Source organism: Penicillium digitatum, chromosome 4, assembly GCF_016767815.1.
Source record: "Penicillium digitatum chromosome 4, complete sequence".
In the NCBI taxonomy this organism is placed as follows: domain Eukaryota; kingdom Fungi; phylum Ascomycota; class Eurotiomycetes; order Eurotiales; family Aspergillaceae; genus Penicillium; species Penicillium digitatum.
Genome location: NC_089387.1, coordinates 2,850,941 through 2,868,833, shown reverse-complemented (window position 1 = coordinate 2,868,833; position 17,893 = coordinate 2,850,941). Strand labels below are relative to the sequence as shown.

The 17,893-nt window shown below is 48.8% G+C and overlaps 6 protein-coding genes across 6 annotated transcripts; 2 read left to right on the top strand and 4 right to left on the bottom strand.

Annotated features, from left to right (window-relative positions):
* Positions 1-1,367: 1,367 nt before the first annotated feature.
* On the bottom strand, positions 1,368-2,330 carry Pdw03_0965 (uncharacterized protein; the record flags this gene model as incomplete). The annotated part of the gene is made up of 4 exons (XM_066099768.1): positions 1,368-1,383; positions 1,442-1,842; positions 1,895-2,128; positions 2,235-2,330. The coding sequence occupies 4 exons, from the start codon at positions 2,328-2,330 to the stop codon at positions 1,368-1,370; spliced, it is 747 nt and encodes a 248-aa protein (XP_065957495.1).
* Positions 2,331-3,077: 747 nt separating this feature from the next.
* Pdw03_0964 (Chromatin remodeling complex subunit (Chd3), putative) lies at positions 3,078-7,858 on the bottom strand (the record flags this gene model as incomplete). The annotated part of the gene is made up of 3 exons (XM_066099767.1): positions 3,078-3,529; positions 3,685-7,471; positions 7,535-7,858. The coding sequence occupies 3 exons, from the start codon at positions 7,856-7,858 to the stop codon at positions 3,078-3,080; spliced, it is 4,563 nt and encodes a 1,520-aa protein (XP_065957494.1).
* A 432-nt stretch (positions 7,859-8,290) lies between these two features.
* Pdw03_0963 (tRNA/rRNA methyltransferase, SpoU) lies at positions 8,291-10,093 on the top strand (the record flags this gene model as incomplete). The annotated part of the gene is made up of 1 exon (XM_014679205.1): positions 8,291-10,093. One exon carries the CDS (start codon positions 8,291-8,293, stop codon positions 10,091-10,093), a length of 1,803 nt encoding a protein of 600 aa, XP_014534691.1.
* Positions 10,094-10,390: 297 nt separating this feature from the next.
* Positions 10,391-11,740, top strand: Pdw03_0962 (Polyketide synthase, enoylreductase; the record flags this gene model as incomplete). The annotated part of the gene is made up of 5 exons (XM_014679204.1): positions 10,391-10,534; positions 10,599-11,229; positions 11,309-11,472; positions 11,531-11,647; positions 11,705-11,740. The coding sequence occupies 5 exons, from the start codon at positions 10,391-10,393 to the stop codon at positions 11,738-11,740; spliced, it is 1,092 nt and encodes a 363-aa protein (XP_014534690.1).
* A 283-nt stretch (positions 11,741-12,023) lies between these two features.
* Pdw03_0961 (Aspartic endopeptidase (AP1), putative) lies at positions 12,024-13,440 on the bottom strand (the record flags this gene model as incomplete). Its single annotated transcript, XM_014679203.1, has 3 exons — positions 12,024-12,101; positions 12,155-13,027; positions 13,099-13,440. The coding sequence occupies 3 exons, from the start codon at positions 13,438-13,440 to the stop codon at positions 12,024-12,026; spliced, it is 1,293 nt and encodes a 430-aa protein (XP_014534689.1).
* A 531-nt stretch (positions 13,441-13,971) lies between these two features.
* Positions 13,972-17,572, bottom strand: Pdw03_0960 (SNF2 family helicase/ATPase, putative; the record flags this gene model as incomplete). The annotated part of the gene is made up of 5 exons (XM_066099766.1): positions 13,972-14,079; positions 14,130-17,057; positions 17,115-17,255; positions 17,321-17,347; positions 17,459-17,572. 5 exons carry the CDS (start codon positions 17,570-17,572, stop codon positions 13,972-13,974), a joined length of 3,318 nt encoding a protein of 1,105 aa, XP_065957493.1.
* Positions 17,573-17,893: the final 321 nt, after the last annotated feature.

The window sequence follows — 17,893 nt, the reverse complement described above, 5'->3', positions numbered from 1 at the left end:
AACTGCTTAGTTCAATTCTAAATTTGCCCTTCCGTGATGCTTCTGCGTACTCTTTGCCCTATATTGCACTTATATCAATGGTATGTATGTTTAAGGCTGGTCATTTGCATTGTGTTCACGGGTTGAAGGTATGGCAAGAATGACCTACTAATACAGTCAAAGACTGAAGTACTACCTTGCGAGAATACCGCAATGATTATTTCTATTATTCAATTGCTACAAATACGTGCGAGTTATCTTCCCTCTCTAGGATACACCTTCGACCCGGTGCGACTCATCTCAATATTGGCGTTCTTGGCTACCTTATATCAACCATATCAGCTCTAGAACTATCCATGTTTTTGTCAGTGCACTAGTGAAAAGCTAGAATACTAGTTATTTCTCTTTTGCACTTACGAAAACTTGCATTTTTTTCTTTAAATTAGGACAGTGCCTTTAGGTGGTTGCCACAACCTATCCAACCTACAGATTACCTCAAAAGATTAAGATTTTCAGAGCCTTTGCATCCAAAAGTACTACACAGATACCACAGATAACCAGAGCCAAAAACACCAAAACAAAACAAACATTCTTTGGCGCGGTTCTCCTTATTCCTTCGTTGTCGCATGTCATTAACAGCTTACCAAGCGGCTCAGGCGAACCTGGGAAGACCACGTGACCTGGCTTGACCTAATTCGACCGCCCAAGCCGACAACCACTTGCAGTAGAACACAATGTCCCAAAGTAGTCCAACTGGCAAATCTATCAAATATAGCATAAGCTCCAAGCAAAATAAGTAATCTTCAGAAACCAAAGCAATTGTAATGACAGAATTTCTCAACTGCAAAAGCGCCAAGGCTATCCTGGTGGCCCCGTGGTATGCTTCTTTCCTACAGCTCATCATAGGAACTTGACAACCAGGTCTCTTGCTTGACCTAAATCTCTTTCTTCGGCTGGACGATCATTTGCTTTTCCTGGACCCCTGGCTTGAGCTAGGTCTCTGGCTTCGACTGGCTCTCCAACTCCTGTGTTGGCAGACTTTTATGCAATTTGTGTCCCTATTCTCGTCTGAGGTTAATTCTGTCATTGTTCTTCCATCGGTGTTCTTGTCGTTGTGACCTATTTCAATCTGTATTCTCGCTGGCACTCTTGTTGTCTCAACTTGATCCTGTGTGCATTCTTCCGTCGGTATTCTCGATAGTACAGCATTTTCCTCTCTGTATACCACGAGTGTGATTGTAGGGATGATGCGCTGGGCCCCGCGGACGGTAGATGGATTTCCCGAGAAATATTATTGCATGCATCGTAGAAACGTTTTGTTTCCTCGATGGCCTCACCCGCATCCAAGGCATTGTTCATCTCATTCTGGAGCTGTGACAGGTCCTTTGTCAGGCTCGATGGGAGCTAGCAGCAAGTTAGCCGGGGTAGTTTTTAAGGATAATGTGTTCTTACTAGCACGCACTTAGAACGCCGCTGGGCACACGGGTCACAGCCGGGAGAATTTCCTTGGGTAATCTGACAGTCCAGTAGCCTTTCACTGGGCTTCAGTTGCCTTTCCCATTCCTTGAAACAAATAACACAGAGCTGGCCTTGTATATTTTTGTCTGAAAACTCAAGGGAGCTCGGAGTACGTTTCTCTTCCAATAGATCTTGGGGATTGAAGGAGGCAAGACTGCACTCAGAGTCAGAGTGGCCAAGATTGGCTATCGGCTCGTTTAGGTCAAATTTGGGGGCCAATGGCATCTCAGTATCCTCGCGGTATGGCTCTTGCTTAGCACCGGTAGTGGATTTCTGGTTCTCAATGCTAGCTGCCAAATCAGAATCAAGCTTTTCAACCTTGATGAGTAGCTCAGTTGGATCGAGCTTGGGGGGCCAGTGGCATCTCAATATCGTCGCAAGACGGGTCTTCTTTCACATCAGTAGCGGCGTCCTGTTTGTGAATGCTAGCTGCTAGATCAGTATCAGGTTTCTCAGCCTTAATCCATGGCTCGGTTGGATCAATTTTTGGGACAAAGGCCATATCGGTGTCCTCGGAGGGTGGTTTCCGATTGATTTCAGTAGCTGGTAGCTGGTCTTCAAGACCAGCTACCAAATCAGCATCAGATTTGCCGGCCTTGATCAATGACTCCTTTGCTACATCATCGAATAGCTGTTAATGTGTCTACTTTTCACCGGGGGAAATGGCCCATCCACATCATTGCAGACTATCCTTGTTCATAATCATCATCTGGTGTTTTTACTGGAGCATCTCCTACTCGAGGCTGAAGGGTCTTCTGCGAGGATTCAGGCACCTCGAGCTCCTGTACGGTATTGGGCATAACTTGCGGTGTAGCAGTGGGGTTTTGCTCCATCTCCGCGAGCGCCTGCTTAAGGCTATGCTATGCATTCGCTGATGATGTTCTTTGATAAAGTCGCTTGAATGATGGATGTAGGAAATGGGGATGTGTGGAGGGATGAAGAAGTAAGACGTCTGCGTGGCTGCCTTTGTTCTTTAAACATTGGTTTGTTGCTAGTCCTGGCACCAATTGTAATCTAATCCTCTTAGATTGCATAGTGAGATTCTTGCTGGAGGATTGTGTAGCAGCGTTATCTACCGCTGGCATTTGTTTGATTTGGATAGCTTTCTGGTAGTGACCTGCTTAGGACACTATACAGTAAAGTGTTTTCCCAAGTTCATAGAACATAAGAATATGATTCTAAAGAGCTCAAAGTTCTACCTTTCTGCAATACCACATTTTCTGTACCATGATAAACCTACTGGGCTTACAACATGCAAGATAATAATCATAATCATATAAATTCAGATTGATTTTCTCTCAATCTAACAAAACACAGCTGGGTATCTTTCGCTCACAATGCCCAGAACGCCCCCGTTTTTTGAATTTTTTTGGTCTTTGTAGATTCTCTCTTTTTTGGGGGGGTTTCACCTTTCCAAAAGACAAAATACCGGGCTCCTCCCAATGCGAATTGGTACGCTGAAAATGGACATAAACCAAAAATAGTGAAAGAGAGAACCGGAGTTCATCTCAGACGAGGATCACAGAGTGATCAAAAGATGCCCCTACTAGGGCCACATCAGCAAAAATGTGAGATGACGTTTACGATTCGGCACTTCCCTCTGTCAAATCAGTGACATTAGCTCGGCTCACCCCGCCAGTTGAGGCCGAGGTGAGCTGAGCCTGAGGCTCCGCCTGAGCGGAAAGCATCGCTTTCTTCCGTTCATCACGAGCAGTCCGCGCAACCGATTTGAGAATACCCTGAAGGTATCTCTTTGCCAGCGAAATTAGGGGCGGGGCTTCCGTGCTCTTCTCCAGAGCCTCCAGCATGCGGGTGATCTGCACGCTTGACTGCATGTGGGGGCAGGCCCGGCGACCTCCCCAATGTGCCAACCCGCATAGGCCACAGAACTCGACGCCGGCGTGACGGAGTGGGCAACGCCCGGTGATGTGGTGTTTTTGACATGCCACACAAGGTGGGGAAGCTTGTTGGGTACCGTTGGCGCCCATTGATGCCACCGGGGGTGGGGATTCAACACGGCGGAACATGCGGGCTGCCGTGGAATCATGAATGTTAACCAAAACTTGTTTTTATCACCAAAGAGTGTTTTTAATGCACGCAATAAGAAACAAAAGGGTTGATTTTTAGAACCAAATAAAGAAAGTTATAACGAAAATGTGCATGGAGTTGGAATGGATTAGTTCTTACCTTGATGTTCAGCATACACGCTAGGGCTAACCGCAAAGTCCTTTGCAATACCCATTTGCGTAGCTCCAGTGTACGACTCTGTCTTGTCACCGTCAAACGCTGTGCCCATTGACATAATTCCATCATCCCCATTATGTGGTGGCTCAAGTCCACGTTCCGACTCGGTCTCGGTCTCATCTCCTTCTTCTGGCCGTTTGAACTCATAGTCGTTATCAGCGGCTGCCTTTCGCATCTTGGCAGGCGGCTGTCGAGTGGGACTAGGGTTCTCATCGTCGTCAACACCGTCGATGATGTTATCGTAGCGGGGCGCACCGCGCTTTCTTTTACCACGCCCAAGACCTTCAGTTTGACGGTTAGCCTCCTCCAGCGCCTCACGCTCACGCTCCTGCAAAATCTTCTCCCACGCCGTAACATCCACAGGGGTGTCCTCGGTCTCAGTCACTTCTTCAAGGCTACCTTGATCCTTTTGCCACACCCGGGCAAAGTTAAATTGCGCCTGCTCATTCTGGTTCGAACTTCCCTCGTTGGCCACTTGCTTGGCCTGCTCGGCCTGGCTACGGTCCAACAGCTTGTCAATGGAGGGGGTATCGTATGTGATATCTGCTGAGTTATCATCATTGAAAAGAGCCTGAGCACCGTGCTTGAGGATGGACTCGAGGTCTTCCTTATCTTCATCGGCCTCGATGCGATCGATAAGTACGTGATCAAGCGCCATCTTGGTTTTACCTTTCTGCATTATCTTTTCTTCCACTGACGCACGCACTACCAGGTGAAACACAAGGACTGTGTTCTTTTGCCCGATTCGATGGGCACGCGACAAAGCTTGCATATCTTGCTTTGGATTGAAATCCGGATCCATGATGATGACTGTATCGGCAGTAGCGAGGTTGATACCAACACCACCAGACCGTGTCGAAAGCAAGAAAGCAAAGAACGGGGAGTCTGGCGCGTTGAACTGGTCTATCTGTTGCTGTTTCTCTCTTGAGGACAGATTTCCATCTAGGCGACGGTACTGGAGCCCTATTCCAGTGAGGAAGTCTTCAATAATGTTCAGATTTTCTAAGAATTGACTGAAGATGAGAACGCGATGCCCACGCTCTCGAAGTCGAGGCAGCATCAAGTTCAACAACTGAAGTTTCCCGGATGCTTCGACCAAGCGCCGATGAGAAAGTTGGGGATCCAGGGTTTGCTCTTCAATGTCCCGGTTGTAAATGAACGGGTGACAAAGACATTTTCGCAGTTGCATGAGGATGTTGTTCAGATTGTGGCGCTCTGCTTTCTTCAACTGCCCGGTGTGCTTCTTGCAAATAGCCTTGATGAGCTGCGGGTTCTTTTGAAGGATTAATTTGTACAGCTTCTTCTGCAAAACGGACATCGAAATCGGAATGATGATTTGTACCATTGGGGGGAGGAACGGCAGAACTTCTGCCTTGGTACGACGCAGGAGACATGGCCGAATCATGTCGTGGAGCTCACGAATGGCTTCCTTGTCGAGGACTCCTCCGTATTGAGCCTCCAATTTCTCGGCATCATGAGTTGGGTCAATGAACTGAACCAGATTAAAGAGTTCTCTGATGTTGTTTTGAAGGGGTGTGCCAGTGAGCAGCAGCTTGAACCCGAATTTCATGCGAAGGAGACGCTCATAGAGCTGGCTCTTGTCATTCTTGAGGCGCTGACCTTCATCAACAACTAAGCCGGCCCAATTGACACTGGACAGGACTCGCTTAGCCCCATCATCAACCATACTCTCGTATGAAGCAATGACCACATGACAGCATAGAGTGCCATTCTTGTGAAACAACTCGTGTTCCCTAGTCATCTCGCGAGCAAAAATACTGCCATAATAAGTGACAACCCGAACATCCGGCGACCAGCTCTTAATTTCTCGACGCCAATTTGGCACAGTCGCATTCGGAACGACAACCAAGAATGGGAAACAATTTAGCTTTTCAATCAATGCCGAAAAAAAGGTGATGACCTGGATTGTCTTTCCGAGACCCATATCGTCAGCAAGAATAGCGTTCTTTTGCTTGAAGAACATGTAAAGGAGCCAGTTTACGCCATCCATCTGATACTCCATGAGCTCACCACCGGTGACCAATGCAGGCTGAGCAGTCAAAATAAGGCTCTTATCAAACTCCTGTTTGCGGGCATTTCTGAGACGGCTTTGAAGATCTTTCGGTCTCAGGGGGTGAGTATCTTCTCGGAGCACCCTGTCAAGAAGAGCAGTTCGGAAATCCTCCCAGCGAGCTGTGTCGGTCTGACTTGGGGGTTCTTCCCAGACCGAGTCTTCGTAGGGCAACCCTTTGTACTTGACATAAGCCCGCTTAACCATCTCGGCGTTTGCTCGATCCTCCTGGGATCTGGGCTCGCTGTGATATTCCACGTCAAAGATAATGTCCACTCGCAGATTTTCTTCGGGGATAGCCTCGGCTGTTGTCATTATGGGATCGGTGGATCTATCTGACTTGAGGAACGCCTTCATCTGGCGGGCGGGAGCCATGGACCAGACCCAGTCTCCTGTCAACCAGGTGACACGGAAGTAGGACATCTTGTTCCACTTGACAAGATATTCTTTGTCGATCTCCGGGGTCATTTCAACTAACTGCGGGACGACTTTGACATCGGCATTTTTCGGCCTCCAAGCAACGATGGCATGAATTGGGTTGATTCCAGGGGGTGATTCAGAGCAGTCGTTGCATTGCCAGTGATCAGGATCAATGTCGGCACGATCCCTCTCAGTTGTGTTAGGCAAATGCTGAATATGGAAAGCCCGCTTGCAACTATGACTGCCACCAAGGCATCTGATGAGGACGTTGTCAACATTGTTGACACGGGACAGATCCACGTGGGCAATTGGATCTACTCCATTATTGGCTTCCCGTAACTGCTGCTCAGTCTGGGAAGAAAGAGTCTCCCGCAAAGGTTGCGACATGGGTCCCTCATCTCTGCACACAGCACAGTGGCCCAAATGAGGCTTCATATCATGCTCTTGGTGCTTGATCCCCAAACACCGACTGCATTGAAGAATGAAATCCCCTTTGTCAACCTTAGTGACCAAGTGCTTTCGGTTGCTTCGATCGCCAAGACAGCCTTGGTGGTATGACACAGTACAACCTTGGCAGAAAACCAAAGACCCTTTTTCGCGGTCATGATCTTTGTAGCCGCATTGGGTACAGGATTGGGAGTGGCACTGTCTGAACTCATTGTCGTGAGGTAGTTCACGGAAATGCTCCCGCGCGCCTGAGAACTTTTGTTTTTTAGGTTGCTCAGCCACAGGTTGGGAAAATTCGTCGTCTTCAAGGCGCTCTTTGAGGTTGCGTTGACGGGTTTTTCGCAAGCGGTGTGATGCTCGTTTGCCAGAATCAGAGGGGGGGGACTGTTCAGACCATTCGTCAGTGCGTTGCTTTCGGCCTTTTTGTACACCTCTTCTCAGATGGCGGCGTTTAGTCGGAGGACCATATTCATCCTCGTCGCTGGGCTCCTCTGAGTCTTCGATATCCACGCTGTAATCTTCATGGCGGCTTTGATAGTTTTCATCCTCATCGTCATGGCCACTGTGGAAGAAATGACTGTATGAGATTTTGGGCCCACGTTGTTGGCGCCTTCGTGCAATTCCCCAATCCATATCCGAATCATAGTCTCCAGGACCATCTCCGCCTGAGTAAATGAGATGTGAAATGGGTTCATAATCCATTGCCAGGGGATCAGGGCTCTGTGATTCACGATTGAATTCACGCAAAGCCTCCCGTCCGTTATTAAGGCTTTTTAGTTTCTTGATGGTCATCTAATGAAAGGTATGGTCAGTTGAATGGAGCTTAAGGTTGATTGTTTAATTGTTTTCACTAACAGTCTCACGTTCACCACTTCTGAGTCTTACAATGAGCTTTGGCTCATGCAGATCGACAGCAAGAATGTGATGAACCTCAAAGTGACCGGGCAAATACTCATAGTCCTCAGGGTTGTTAACCACTGGGACGATGATCTCAAAAGACACTGTTGATTCTTCTGAGTTGCCAGTGATCTGATGCTCTGGCTGAAGGGCATTTTTGGAGCCCGTTGGTGCGATGGCAGGAGTCGTGCGAGAGGAAGCGATCTGAAGTTGCGCTAACAATTGCGCTGCCATCGCATCCGGGCCGTCAGAGGTGGAAGAATTGTCTCTAGCTTGAGACATGATGATTTTTCGATCATGTAAAGGATCAGAAAATGAAGTCGGAGATGTAGAGACCGCACATGCGGCTCCTACCAATGGGGGTTGGGGGAGTCGAGTGAAATGAGTGAAAAGGGTATTGGAGGGATGGTAGGATTGAAGATCCCAATGGCCAACCAAGTGAATTTTGAGTTAACTAAATGCTCAAAGGAAAGATGAGTTCAAATAGATAAAGAAAGGAACGAGAGAATGAAGAATGGAAATGAGAACTGAGGAAGAAAGCCGATGTCGAAGTCGAGACTGAGTAGCATGCGCAAGAGATCGCGTCCACGCTTTGCGCGTTGGACCCGATAACGATTAGCACGGTGGCGGGCAGAGACCTATCATGCAGTTCGATATCGAAGTTCTCGGTGTGGCGGAATAGGAGGGTCAGCGAAGACCAGGAACTTCGCCGCAATGCTCAGTACTATCTCGAGAACAGGCTTAACCGGTCTCTCTAGAGTAATCAACTCCTCAAATTCTACAGTCTTGGCTATTCGGCATGCATCTTTGAATTCAGCAATTGGGGAGGGTATTCGCAGGTCTCAGACTGTGGACAGAGATAATCGTCGCGGCAACGTGTCTCGCTTTCCTAAGCGCGAACGACAACATGAGGGACAAAACGAAGGGAACTACGGATCGCGACAATACGAGAAGTCAGGTGAATTCAATTTGAAGGACCGTCAGACAAACGGAGCGCGGCAACAGTACGGAAGATCAGACCAATCCAACTTCAATGGCCGTCGAACATATGGGGCCCGACAACATGGAGAGGATGAGTCTGAGAGATCAGGATTCAACTCTGGTGTTCAACGAAATTACAGCCTGCGTGAGCGAGAATACGGAGCAAAAAAAGCCTGGGTATCAGACGGTGTAGGTCGTAAAGACTACGACCGACGACAATCGCCATGGAAGGATAACTCCCAATCCCCTCGACAGAATCGAAAGGAAGAACGGTTCGAGTTCGACGAGGATGAGTTCATTCGTTCTGGTGATTTTCGCGGACTTCCTCGTGAACACCAATCCCGATTCCAGTCGCGAACACAATATAATTCATTCACACAATCAGGACATGGAAGGTTTTCAATGGATGCACCACAGGAGAAGGAACCAGCAAGACCTAGGGCTCACCGGGTCACGCACAGCATGCCAGAGCGGGTGAAGGACAACGTCAAAGTGCCGGACACAATCCCCTATACTACACCTGCATCTGAGTTTATTTACGGCACCAGTGCCGTTGAGGCAGCGTTGCGCTGCAGCCGGCGCCAACTATACAAGCTTTATATCTACCAGAGCACGGATGAAGAGCTCAGTGCAGCAAAGGTCACAATCCGCAAGCTGGCATTGTCAAAGAACATTGCAGTAAAGATGGCATTTGCAGGGTGGGATCGACTTATGGACAAGATGAGTGCTGGGCGACCTCATAATGGATGCATTTTAGAGGCATCACCTTTGCCAAAGTTGCCTGTGCGTGGCCTCCAGGCTGTTCCATCCATCTCCGAGGAGTATTTCCGGGCGGAGCTTGCGCCACAAACCCGGGAAGAAGCTGCGGTAAATGGCACGGACGATCGTATCCGGATCTATCATTCTTGCCCGCCCCCGCACGAAAACGAACAACGCCATCGATACCCAATTGTCTTGCTATTGGATGGAGTAGTCGATACCGGTAACATGGGCGCCATAATCCGCTCATCCTATTTCCTGGGTGTCGATGCACTTGTCCTAGCTGGTCGCAACTCTGCACCACTGTCGCCTATCACGATCAAATGTTCTGCTGGTGCAGCAGAGAATATGCCTATCCTTCACGTGAAAAACGAAGTTGATTTCATTCAGCGTTCTCAGCAGAATGGGTGGCGGTTCTATGCTGCAGATACACCGACTCCCGGATCCGTACATTTGGACCACATCTCGACCGACGGCGATCAAAGCGGGGCTAAATTGCCTAGCTTGACTGCACCTAGTGTCATAATGATGGGCAGTGAGGCTACTGGATTGAGCTCGCATATTAAGTCGCATGCTGATGCAATCATCAGTATTCCAGGCGCGCGACAGAATTTCATCTTGGGCGTTGAATCTGATCCTGCCCGCATCGACAGTCTGAATGTGAGTGTTGCTGCCGCGCTGCTGATGGAGAAGTTTCTGCGGACACCCATGACTGTGGGTGAGGTTCTCAAGAAATCGAAGAACGTGGAGAAGAACCAAAAAGATAAAATGTGGTAGACTGACTGTAACAACTATGTACACTAGCATTTACACAGCATGTAAAACAGCACATCCTGGAGTTTTTGATTTGAAGGTCTTTTGTCCTCGACTTCCGAATTAGGGTTGAACTGCATCTTGAGCGGGGGGAACTCTGCACATGATCTCCCTTTGAGATGATCGTTGATTCGTTGATTCAGAAGTCAGAAAATAGTAGGCCCCATTAAACCCAACACTCGACGCCGAAGTTGAGATATGTCCCGTCCTTGCGAAGTCACTTCCCTTCAACCCTAACATTTCCATCGAACCATCCCCGTCATGATTCCAGAAAAACAAATCCCAACCACTGCATTCGTGGTTGAGAAGCCAGGAACTCCTTTCGTCCTTCAAGATGTTGTACTTGATGAAGTCCGGGCAAGGGAAGTTTTGGTTGAAATGAAATACACTGGCATTTGCCATACAGTATGCATCATCCACCCCGTAATACCCTTCTCCAAACAACTCACGACTAACGAAACACCCCTAGGACATTATCGTCCAACAGGGCGCAATCCCTGTCGGTGATTATCCCGCCGTACTAGGCCACGAGGGTGCCGGAATCATCCGCCGCGTCGGCAGTGGCGTCAAAGACAAGTCCCTTCAAGACGGCGACCTTGTCTTCCTGGGCTTCAGCTCATGCCACAAACAGACATGCAGCCCCTGCAGCAACGGCCGAAATGGATTCTGCGATCAGGTGATACCCATTAACTTTGCCGGTGCTCGAGGTCTCAGCGCTGCCGAGTCACCCATCTCTTTCCCAGGTGGAAAGGGTCCAATCCGCGGCCAGTTCTTCGGTCAGTCATCCATGAGCAAGCTGGCTGTGGTTGACGAGCGTTCGGTTGTCAAGTCTCCCCCAGAGTCTGGAATTACGGTCGAAGACATGGCGGTTCTCGCTCCACTTGGCTGCGGATATCTCACTGGTGCCGGCACTGTCTTTAATGTCCTCAAGCCCACACCGACGAGTCGCTTTGCTGTTCTTGGCATGGGCGCGGTTGGTATGGCGGCCATGTTGGCTGCCCGGTCTCAGGGAGTCGAAACCATTATCGCGGTTGACATTGTTGATGCGAAACTCGAGCTGGCGAAGTCTCTTGGTGCATCGCATACGTTGAACACGAAAAGTATATTAGATCTTGCGCAGGGGCTGTTGAATATCTTCCCGGATGGTGTTAACTGCATTCTCGACACCACAGGGTATAGTTCCTCTGCTCGAGGCTGCCGTCAAAGCTCTGGGTCATCAAGGTATTCTAGCTATGGTGGGTCTGCCTCGTGCTGGCTCATCCCTTAATATCGATCCTGTGGCGCTTGTGATGGCTTGTAAGCGTGTTGTTGGTGTGATTGAGGGCTGCGCAAATCCCGCTGTGGTGAGTCCATTTTCCGAAAGTCGCCTAAGCCGTGACTAAATTTCCTTTTTTTGTATAGATCATTCCACAACTGATTGACCTATACAAGCAAGGGAAATTCCCGGTCGATAAACTTGCTAAAACATATGCCCCAGGCGACTTTGAGCAAGCCATGACAGATTTGCACTGCGGTAATGTAGGTGCTCCAAACTAAAGTCGCAATTACTCAAGCTGAAATTCTTGCTTCTTGCAGGTTATCAAGCCCGTCATCAAATGGGCAGATTTGTGATGTTGAGATTCGAGCATGCATATGAAGGTGCTTTTCATTTTGTCAATGGGGTCGTCTTTCCGGTTAGTGAGTTGCAGCAAGTATCTTTACTATTGGTATAGCGGCAAATGTATGCTGTGTCGTCCCTGATCCCTGGTTATATGCAGAAATGATATCTAATGAAGACGTCACAACGCCGCAAAGGCGGCCACTCATTCTTGTAAATAAACATTTGGAATGTTCAAGTGTTTAGCACAAGCGAGCTGTACAATCCAATATTACATGATGCATTTGTCTAGCTAGACTAAGAAGGAACCGAGAGATTCTGATGAAGCTCCGTTCGCTGCACAGCACCGAAGCGCAGATTACCGACATCGAAGACCTGACCATCGCATTAGCTTGTGACTGTAAAACCCCAAAAGAAGTATCACTCACTGCATAGATAGCCTTCAGGAAGGTATCACCTAGAATGTCCATGGTCATCGTACCACGACTTTGAATGCCTCCATAGACATATCCAGACTTAGTCTCTGCGAATCCTAGATCTTCCTTCTGCACAACAAACTGCGTATCCCCAACAGCAAAAGATATGACAGGTAACTTATCAGCTGGTGTAGTAGATGGAAAAATCCACCCCTGACTGTCATAGTCATACTCTGCCCCGGGGATAGCATCATAAATGGCCTGACAAGTTTCATCATCCACCAGCGCCAAAGCAGTCCCCGTATCAGCAATAGCCTTGTTTCCAGCCCGAGACACTGACTTTCCATTCACTGTCGCTGATGTAGAATCGAACAGCCAAAATCCCTGACTGTTATCGACAGGCGTGTAGGAAATCTCTGACTTTGTGGCCTTCACCGTGTCCTGATCAATATAACCAAAAGTATAGAACAACTCGCTCTTATCTGGCTCATCAGAGTCTCGCCATGACCCCAGCTTTACGGTGAAAAGCTCAGCCGATTTCGGTATGTCAGACTGCGAAATCAGATTCTCCACAGGCGTGCTCACGACTTGGGGCTTGACGGTATTAATGTTACTGAATGCAAGCCCCAGCAGCCCATCCCCAGCACCCTGTACGAACTGGTCGGATAACACATCAGCGATCTCAATAGCCTGGCCTTCGACCACCAACCCGCCGATGTCGACATTGTCGTTGCCGACCGTGCCGGAGGCTAAAGAGCCATCATTGTACTTAATCTTCCACGTCGAGCCATCCCTCTTTTTGAACGTGCTTGATTTAGTCGGATCAAGGACTGTATGGTTCTTGTTGTCCGACAAGATCTTTGACGGCAACTCCGTGGACCAGACCTAGACACTCTTAGCCACTGTCGCATCAGAGAGCGCAAAGGAAAAAAAAAAACAGAAAGACATTTGCTTACCCATAGATCCGCAGACCCTGTATCAAAATTCAAACTGAGCGTCTGGGCAGGTGTACCAATTGCAACTTCTGCAAGATACATTGAGTCATTCTGCACATCGTCGGCACCCACTTGCCCGACCTCGTCACTAGCAACGTCCCTTTTTTGCAGCACCTGCTGCAACCGCGCACGGCCTCCAACAGGCTTATTAGTGAACTGTCGGCCAGTCTGTACCAGTGTAGTGCCGAGGAAATATGGGCCACCCTTAGTTGGCGTGAAGCGATACTTGCGCATGGCGTACAAGTATGACTTCGTGCCGGACTTCCGGTAGTGCGGGTTCAAGACGAGTTTGATTCTAGTCATAGTGGGGGGTGGGATATGGTTGGGTTGAGAAGTTTGAAGAGGGCTAGGGCGTGGGGTTTCCTTAAGTACTCCGTACTTACGCTAAGATACTAGTTGTCATGCAATGAACTGGGGACGCTAGAAAGCGTCGTCATCACCTTTAAATATTACGATACTGAGCGATTAGGCTAATCATTTGCTACTTTCATGGAGGCAAATTCCAGAAACCTGTATTCTGTCATTGCAGATGACTTGGGGTGTTTCAGCGTAATAATAGCATCTGATCCGCATAACAACGATGACAAGGACCCCCGGTCGGGGAATTTCTGAAAGTGCAGGAATTGTGCAGGGAAGATGCAGGAAATTTGCAAAGGAGACATATGATAGCCATGTAATAAGGAAGACAGCTAACTCTATTTCAATTACAAAAGTACAAAAGAACAAATGGATAGATTGCGCCGATCCCGACAAAACCGCCCCTTGATACCCGAATCACCACTAACCATAGCAAAATGGGAACGTACTCAACCCGTGGACTCTCAATCCACATGATCACCTCTTGCGACTCTTAGACTTGGTTGCAGCAGCACTGGGAGCTAGGGAACTGGCGACAGAGGCAGTCTTGCTGCCACCCTTGGTGCCCTTGACCTGTTTGGTTGGCTGTAGAAGTTAGAACCAAAGTAACAGATAATCAATCAGACAGAACTTACCGCAGCTCCGTTCTTAGCCTTCTTCTTGGAAGGGGGCGCTTCTTCCATCTCTTCCTCTTCATCACGGTCACGGCCGCGGCCTTTGCCTTCACTGGACTCGAACTCCTTCGCCACAGTGTTCAGCAGGGTAGTGCAGCGGCGACCAATTTCCACAGGTGTGCGACTGAGCATGAAGAAATCGAATCGGAACAGAGGTGATTCACGAATCTCTTCACGGATGTTTTCATATAAATTCTCACCCTCGACCCCATACTTGTCCAGCATGATTAACAAGAATCGGTCCTCATCCTCGGTGTACACCTTTTTATTGGTGGTGGACACGGTGTAGTTGATCTTGAGCTGCTGAAGCGGCACGCGGTACATCTCCAACTTCTTGCGGAGCATTTTCCGCTGGTGATCTATCTTCCGCACCTTCTCCTCGCCCTGATCGATAACTCGGAGGTACTTTGGATAGTCCTGAATCTCAGTGTAACGGCGCCAGAAGACTTCGGCATATTCCTTAATCTCGTTGGGCTCCTTGCTGTCCACCTCCGTGGCAATGCCCTTGTAGTCGGTACGACCAAACTTGGCGGATCCATTAATAAATTGCTGGAAATCACGTCGGTTCCAGGTTGCAAAGCCTTCTTCTGACATACGAGCCTTCTCGGCTTGCTCTTCCTCAGTAAGTGGAATGGAGTTGTCAATCTCCTGTTGTTCAAGGTCCCGCTCAGCCTCTCGCTCACTGAGCTCTTCGTCGGGGCCTTCAGGCAGTTGAGCCTTGTAACCAATCTCCTTATGGAAATAGGCTGTCTCCTTCTCTTGGAGCTCATGGAGACCAGGAGGGAAGAATTGCCAGTCGTGGACGGTGATTTGTTTAGGAGCACGTGGGACTTTGGGCTTTGTGTCGGCAGTTCGGCCTCCAGTGGCCAAGGCTTGGCGGTAGTATTTGTCGATGGAATAGAATTGCTCTTTGCGCTCACGCTTAGCTGGGTTGATCCAACTGATGCCAATATCCTTCTTCCGCTCGGTGAAATCTTTGCCATTCCATTCATATGCACTCTCAGAAGAGAACTTCTGCAAGTCGTCAATGCCAAGGGTCTCGTACTTCTTGCTGAGCTCTGCAGTTCGTTCTTCGCCTTTACGCAGGATAGTCTCGATATCTTCGTCTTCGGATATCTCACGGCCCTCTCTCCCCTGGGTGTTGAAGACGTCGGCAGCACCATGCTGAATCATGCCGAGGAGATCTTCTTTCGAAGATGCTTTGCCAGCTTGTTGTCCGGAACGACCTTGCTGAATGACGAGTTGATCCAAGCGCAGTTTCTGAGCTGCTCTCTCCAGAACTTTTTCTTCGATGGCGTTCTCTGTGATAAATCGGAAGACTTTAACCTGCTTCGTTTGGCCAATGCGGTGAGCTCGATCCATGGCCTGCAAATCAGCTTGCGGGTTCCAGTCACTGTCGAAGAGAACGACGATGTCGGCCGAGGTCAAGTTGATACCCAGACCACCCGCTCTAGTGGTGAGAAGAAAAACGAATTTGTCGGATCCAGGTTTGTTGTAATCATCAATGGCAGCAATGCGGTCCTCATGTGCCGTGGTACCATCAATACGGCAGTAGTTGTAGTCTCGGAAACAACAGTAATCTTCCAAGATATCCAGCACACGACTCATCTGAGAGAAGATGAGTACACGACTACCATCCGCTTGCATGCGCTTCAAAAGTTTGTCCAGAATGACCATCTTTCCCGAGTTGAAAACAAGATGTTCGTCGGTCGTATACGGAGGACCTGGTTCAGCTCCCTCGAACAGGTAGGGATGGTTGCAACACTTCCGCAGCTGCATGACAATGTTCAACAAGCGGGTCTTGGACTCGCGCTTCCCAGCGGCGCCGTTGACAGCATCAATATCTTTCTCCAAAATCTTTTGGTACCACCTCCGTTGCATTTCAGACATTGGAACATAGAGATTGAGTTCCTTCTTCGGTAACAAACTTTTCTCAACATCACTCTTCACACGTCGAAGCAAGAAAGGACGGAGAACACGGTGGAGTTGCTGCACCACAGTTTCTTGATCGGAGTCCTGGTTTGAGAACCACTGGTCAAATGCCTCGGAATCGCCGAAGACATCTGGGAGAAGGAAGTTGAGCAAAGCCCACAGTTCATGTAGATTGTTCTGTAGCGGAGTACCAGTAATTAACAACCGATTGCGGGAGTTGAAAAGACGGATGATTTGCGACAACGATGATTCTTCGTTTTTGATCCGATGGGCCTCGTCAATGACAATGTATTCCCAAGCAAACTTCTTCAGATGCGACTTCTCGCGGAGGATCATTTCATAACTGGTGATGCATACATCGAACTCTTCTTCGACTAAGCGCTCATTGATCAACTGCTGCCGTTCTTCTTTATTACCTTGGAGCACCAGGACATCGATGTCAGGGGTCCACTTTGCGAACTCTCGCTTCCAGTTGTCCAGAGTTGACTTTGGCACGACAACCAAATGAGGCCCGTTAATATCACGGATGTAACGTAGGTAGCCTAGGAATGATATCGTCTGCAGGGTCTTGCCAAGACCCATCTCATCGGCCAGGATACCGGAGATACCGTTTTCGTGTAGCGAAACGAGCCAATTCAGGCCTGCAACCTGGTAATCACGTAGCTCACCGTGGATGAATGCTGGCGACTCTCGAAAGACGGTGGTGCTATCGCCGCCCTGCTTCTCATCTTGTAGCAGCTCTGCGTCTTCTTCTTGTTCGGTTCTGCGGCGCCGCTCACTACCAGCACCTCCAGTGCGCTTAGAGCCTTTGCGGGCTTTTTCCTCCGTCTCGGCATTTTGTCGGTCGATTTCGGCCATAATCTCCTTGATCTCGGGGTTTGGATTCGTCTCAATGAAGTGGCGAAATAGGTCAGTGAGACCAAGAAGGTATCGGAATCGGCGAATCGAATCATCCTCCTGTGAAACATTATTTCAGCCAAAAGACCTTCAGTAGTTTTAAGTTATCACCTATACCTTCGTATTATCGAGGCGGCCATGTTTCTTGCCCAAGATGCTTTTTCTGAGGTTGTTGGCCTCGGATCTGCGCCTACGTCCATCGGCCGCCGCGTCGCCCGCAACGCTGCTTGCAGTGGTGTTGGGATTTGTATCAGAGTCCTTTTCGGATTATTAGCAACCTTCCTTCTCTAAGACACGGCGTTGTGGGCCAAGGGTATCGATACCGTGTAATCTGGGGTGTCTTGGCGGCTCTAGATTGCGATAGAAAATTAGTAAGAGCTTGAAAAAAGAAAGCAATCTTAAATCCCAGAAAACCTTGCAATGGTGTTTTCTAGACAAGCTCATAAAAATGAGTCACATACCGTCATCTGCGCGTCGGTACTATCCACGGGCACCGAAGGGACCGTGTCGTCATTTGTATCAGTCATGGGAGTGTCAACTTGCGAGACCGGATCAGACGCGATGGCAGGAGCCATATTTTATTCTTAGTGAAAGGATTGCAGGTGCGTTCGCTTTTCAAACACGTCTTTGGGCGTGCAACAAAGAGTATCGGAAGCTCGCGACTAGTCGAATCGCGTTGTGCAGAAAGAAAGAACCAACTGCGGTCGGAGTGGTGAGGAAGTGACGGGGGGATCGTCTGAATTTAGTCCGGTGTAATTTCGAAAGTTAAAACAGCTCATCAATGGGTATCCCATAGATTGAATGCTCTTAAACAATTCTAGACTAGGATCATTGAGGGTATTCAAAGCGCGTCGATGGCAAATGGAGATACCGCCTTTCGGTAGGGCCTGCGGCAT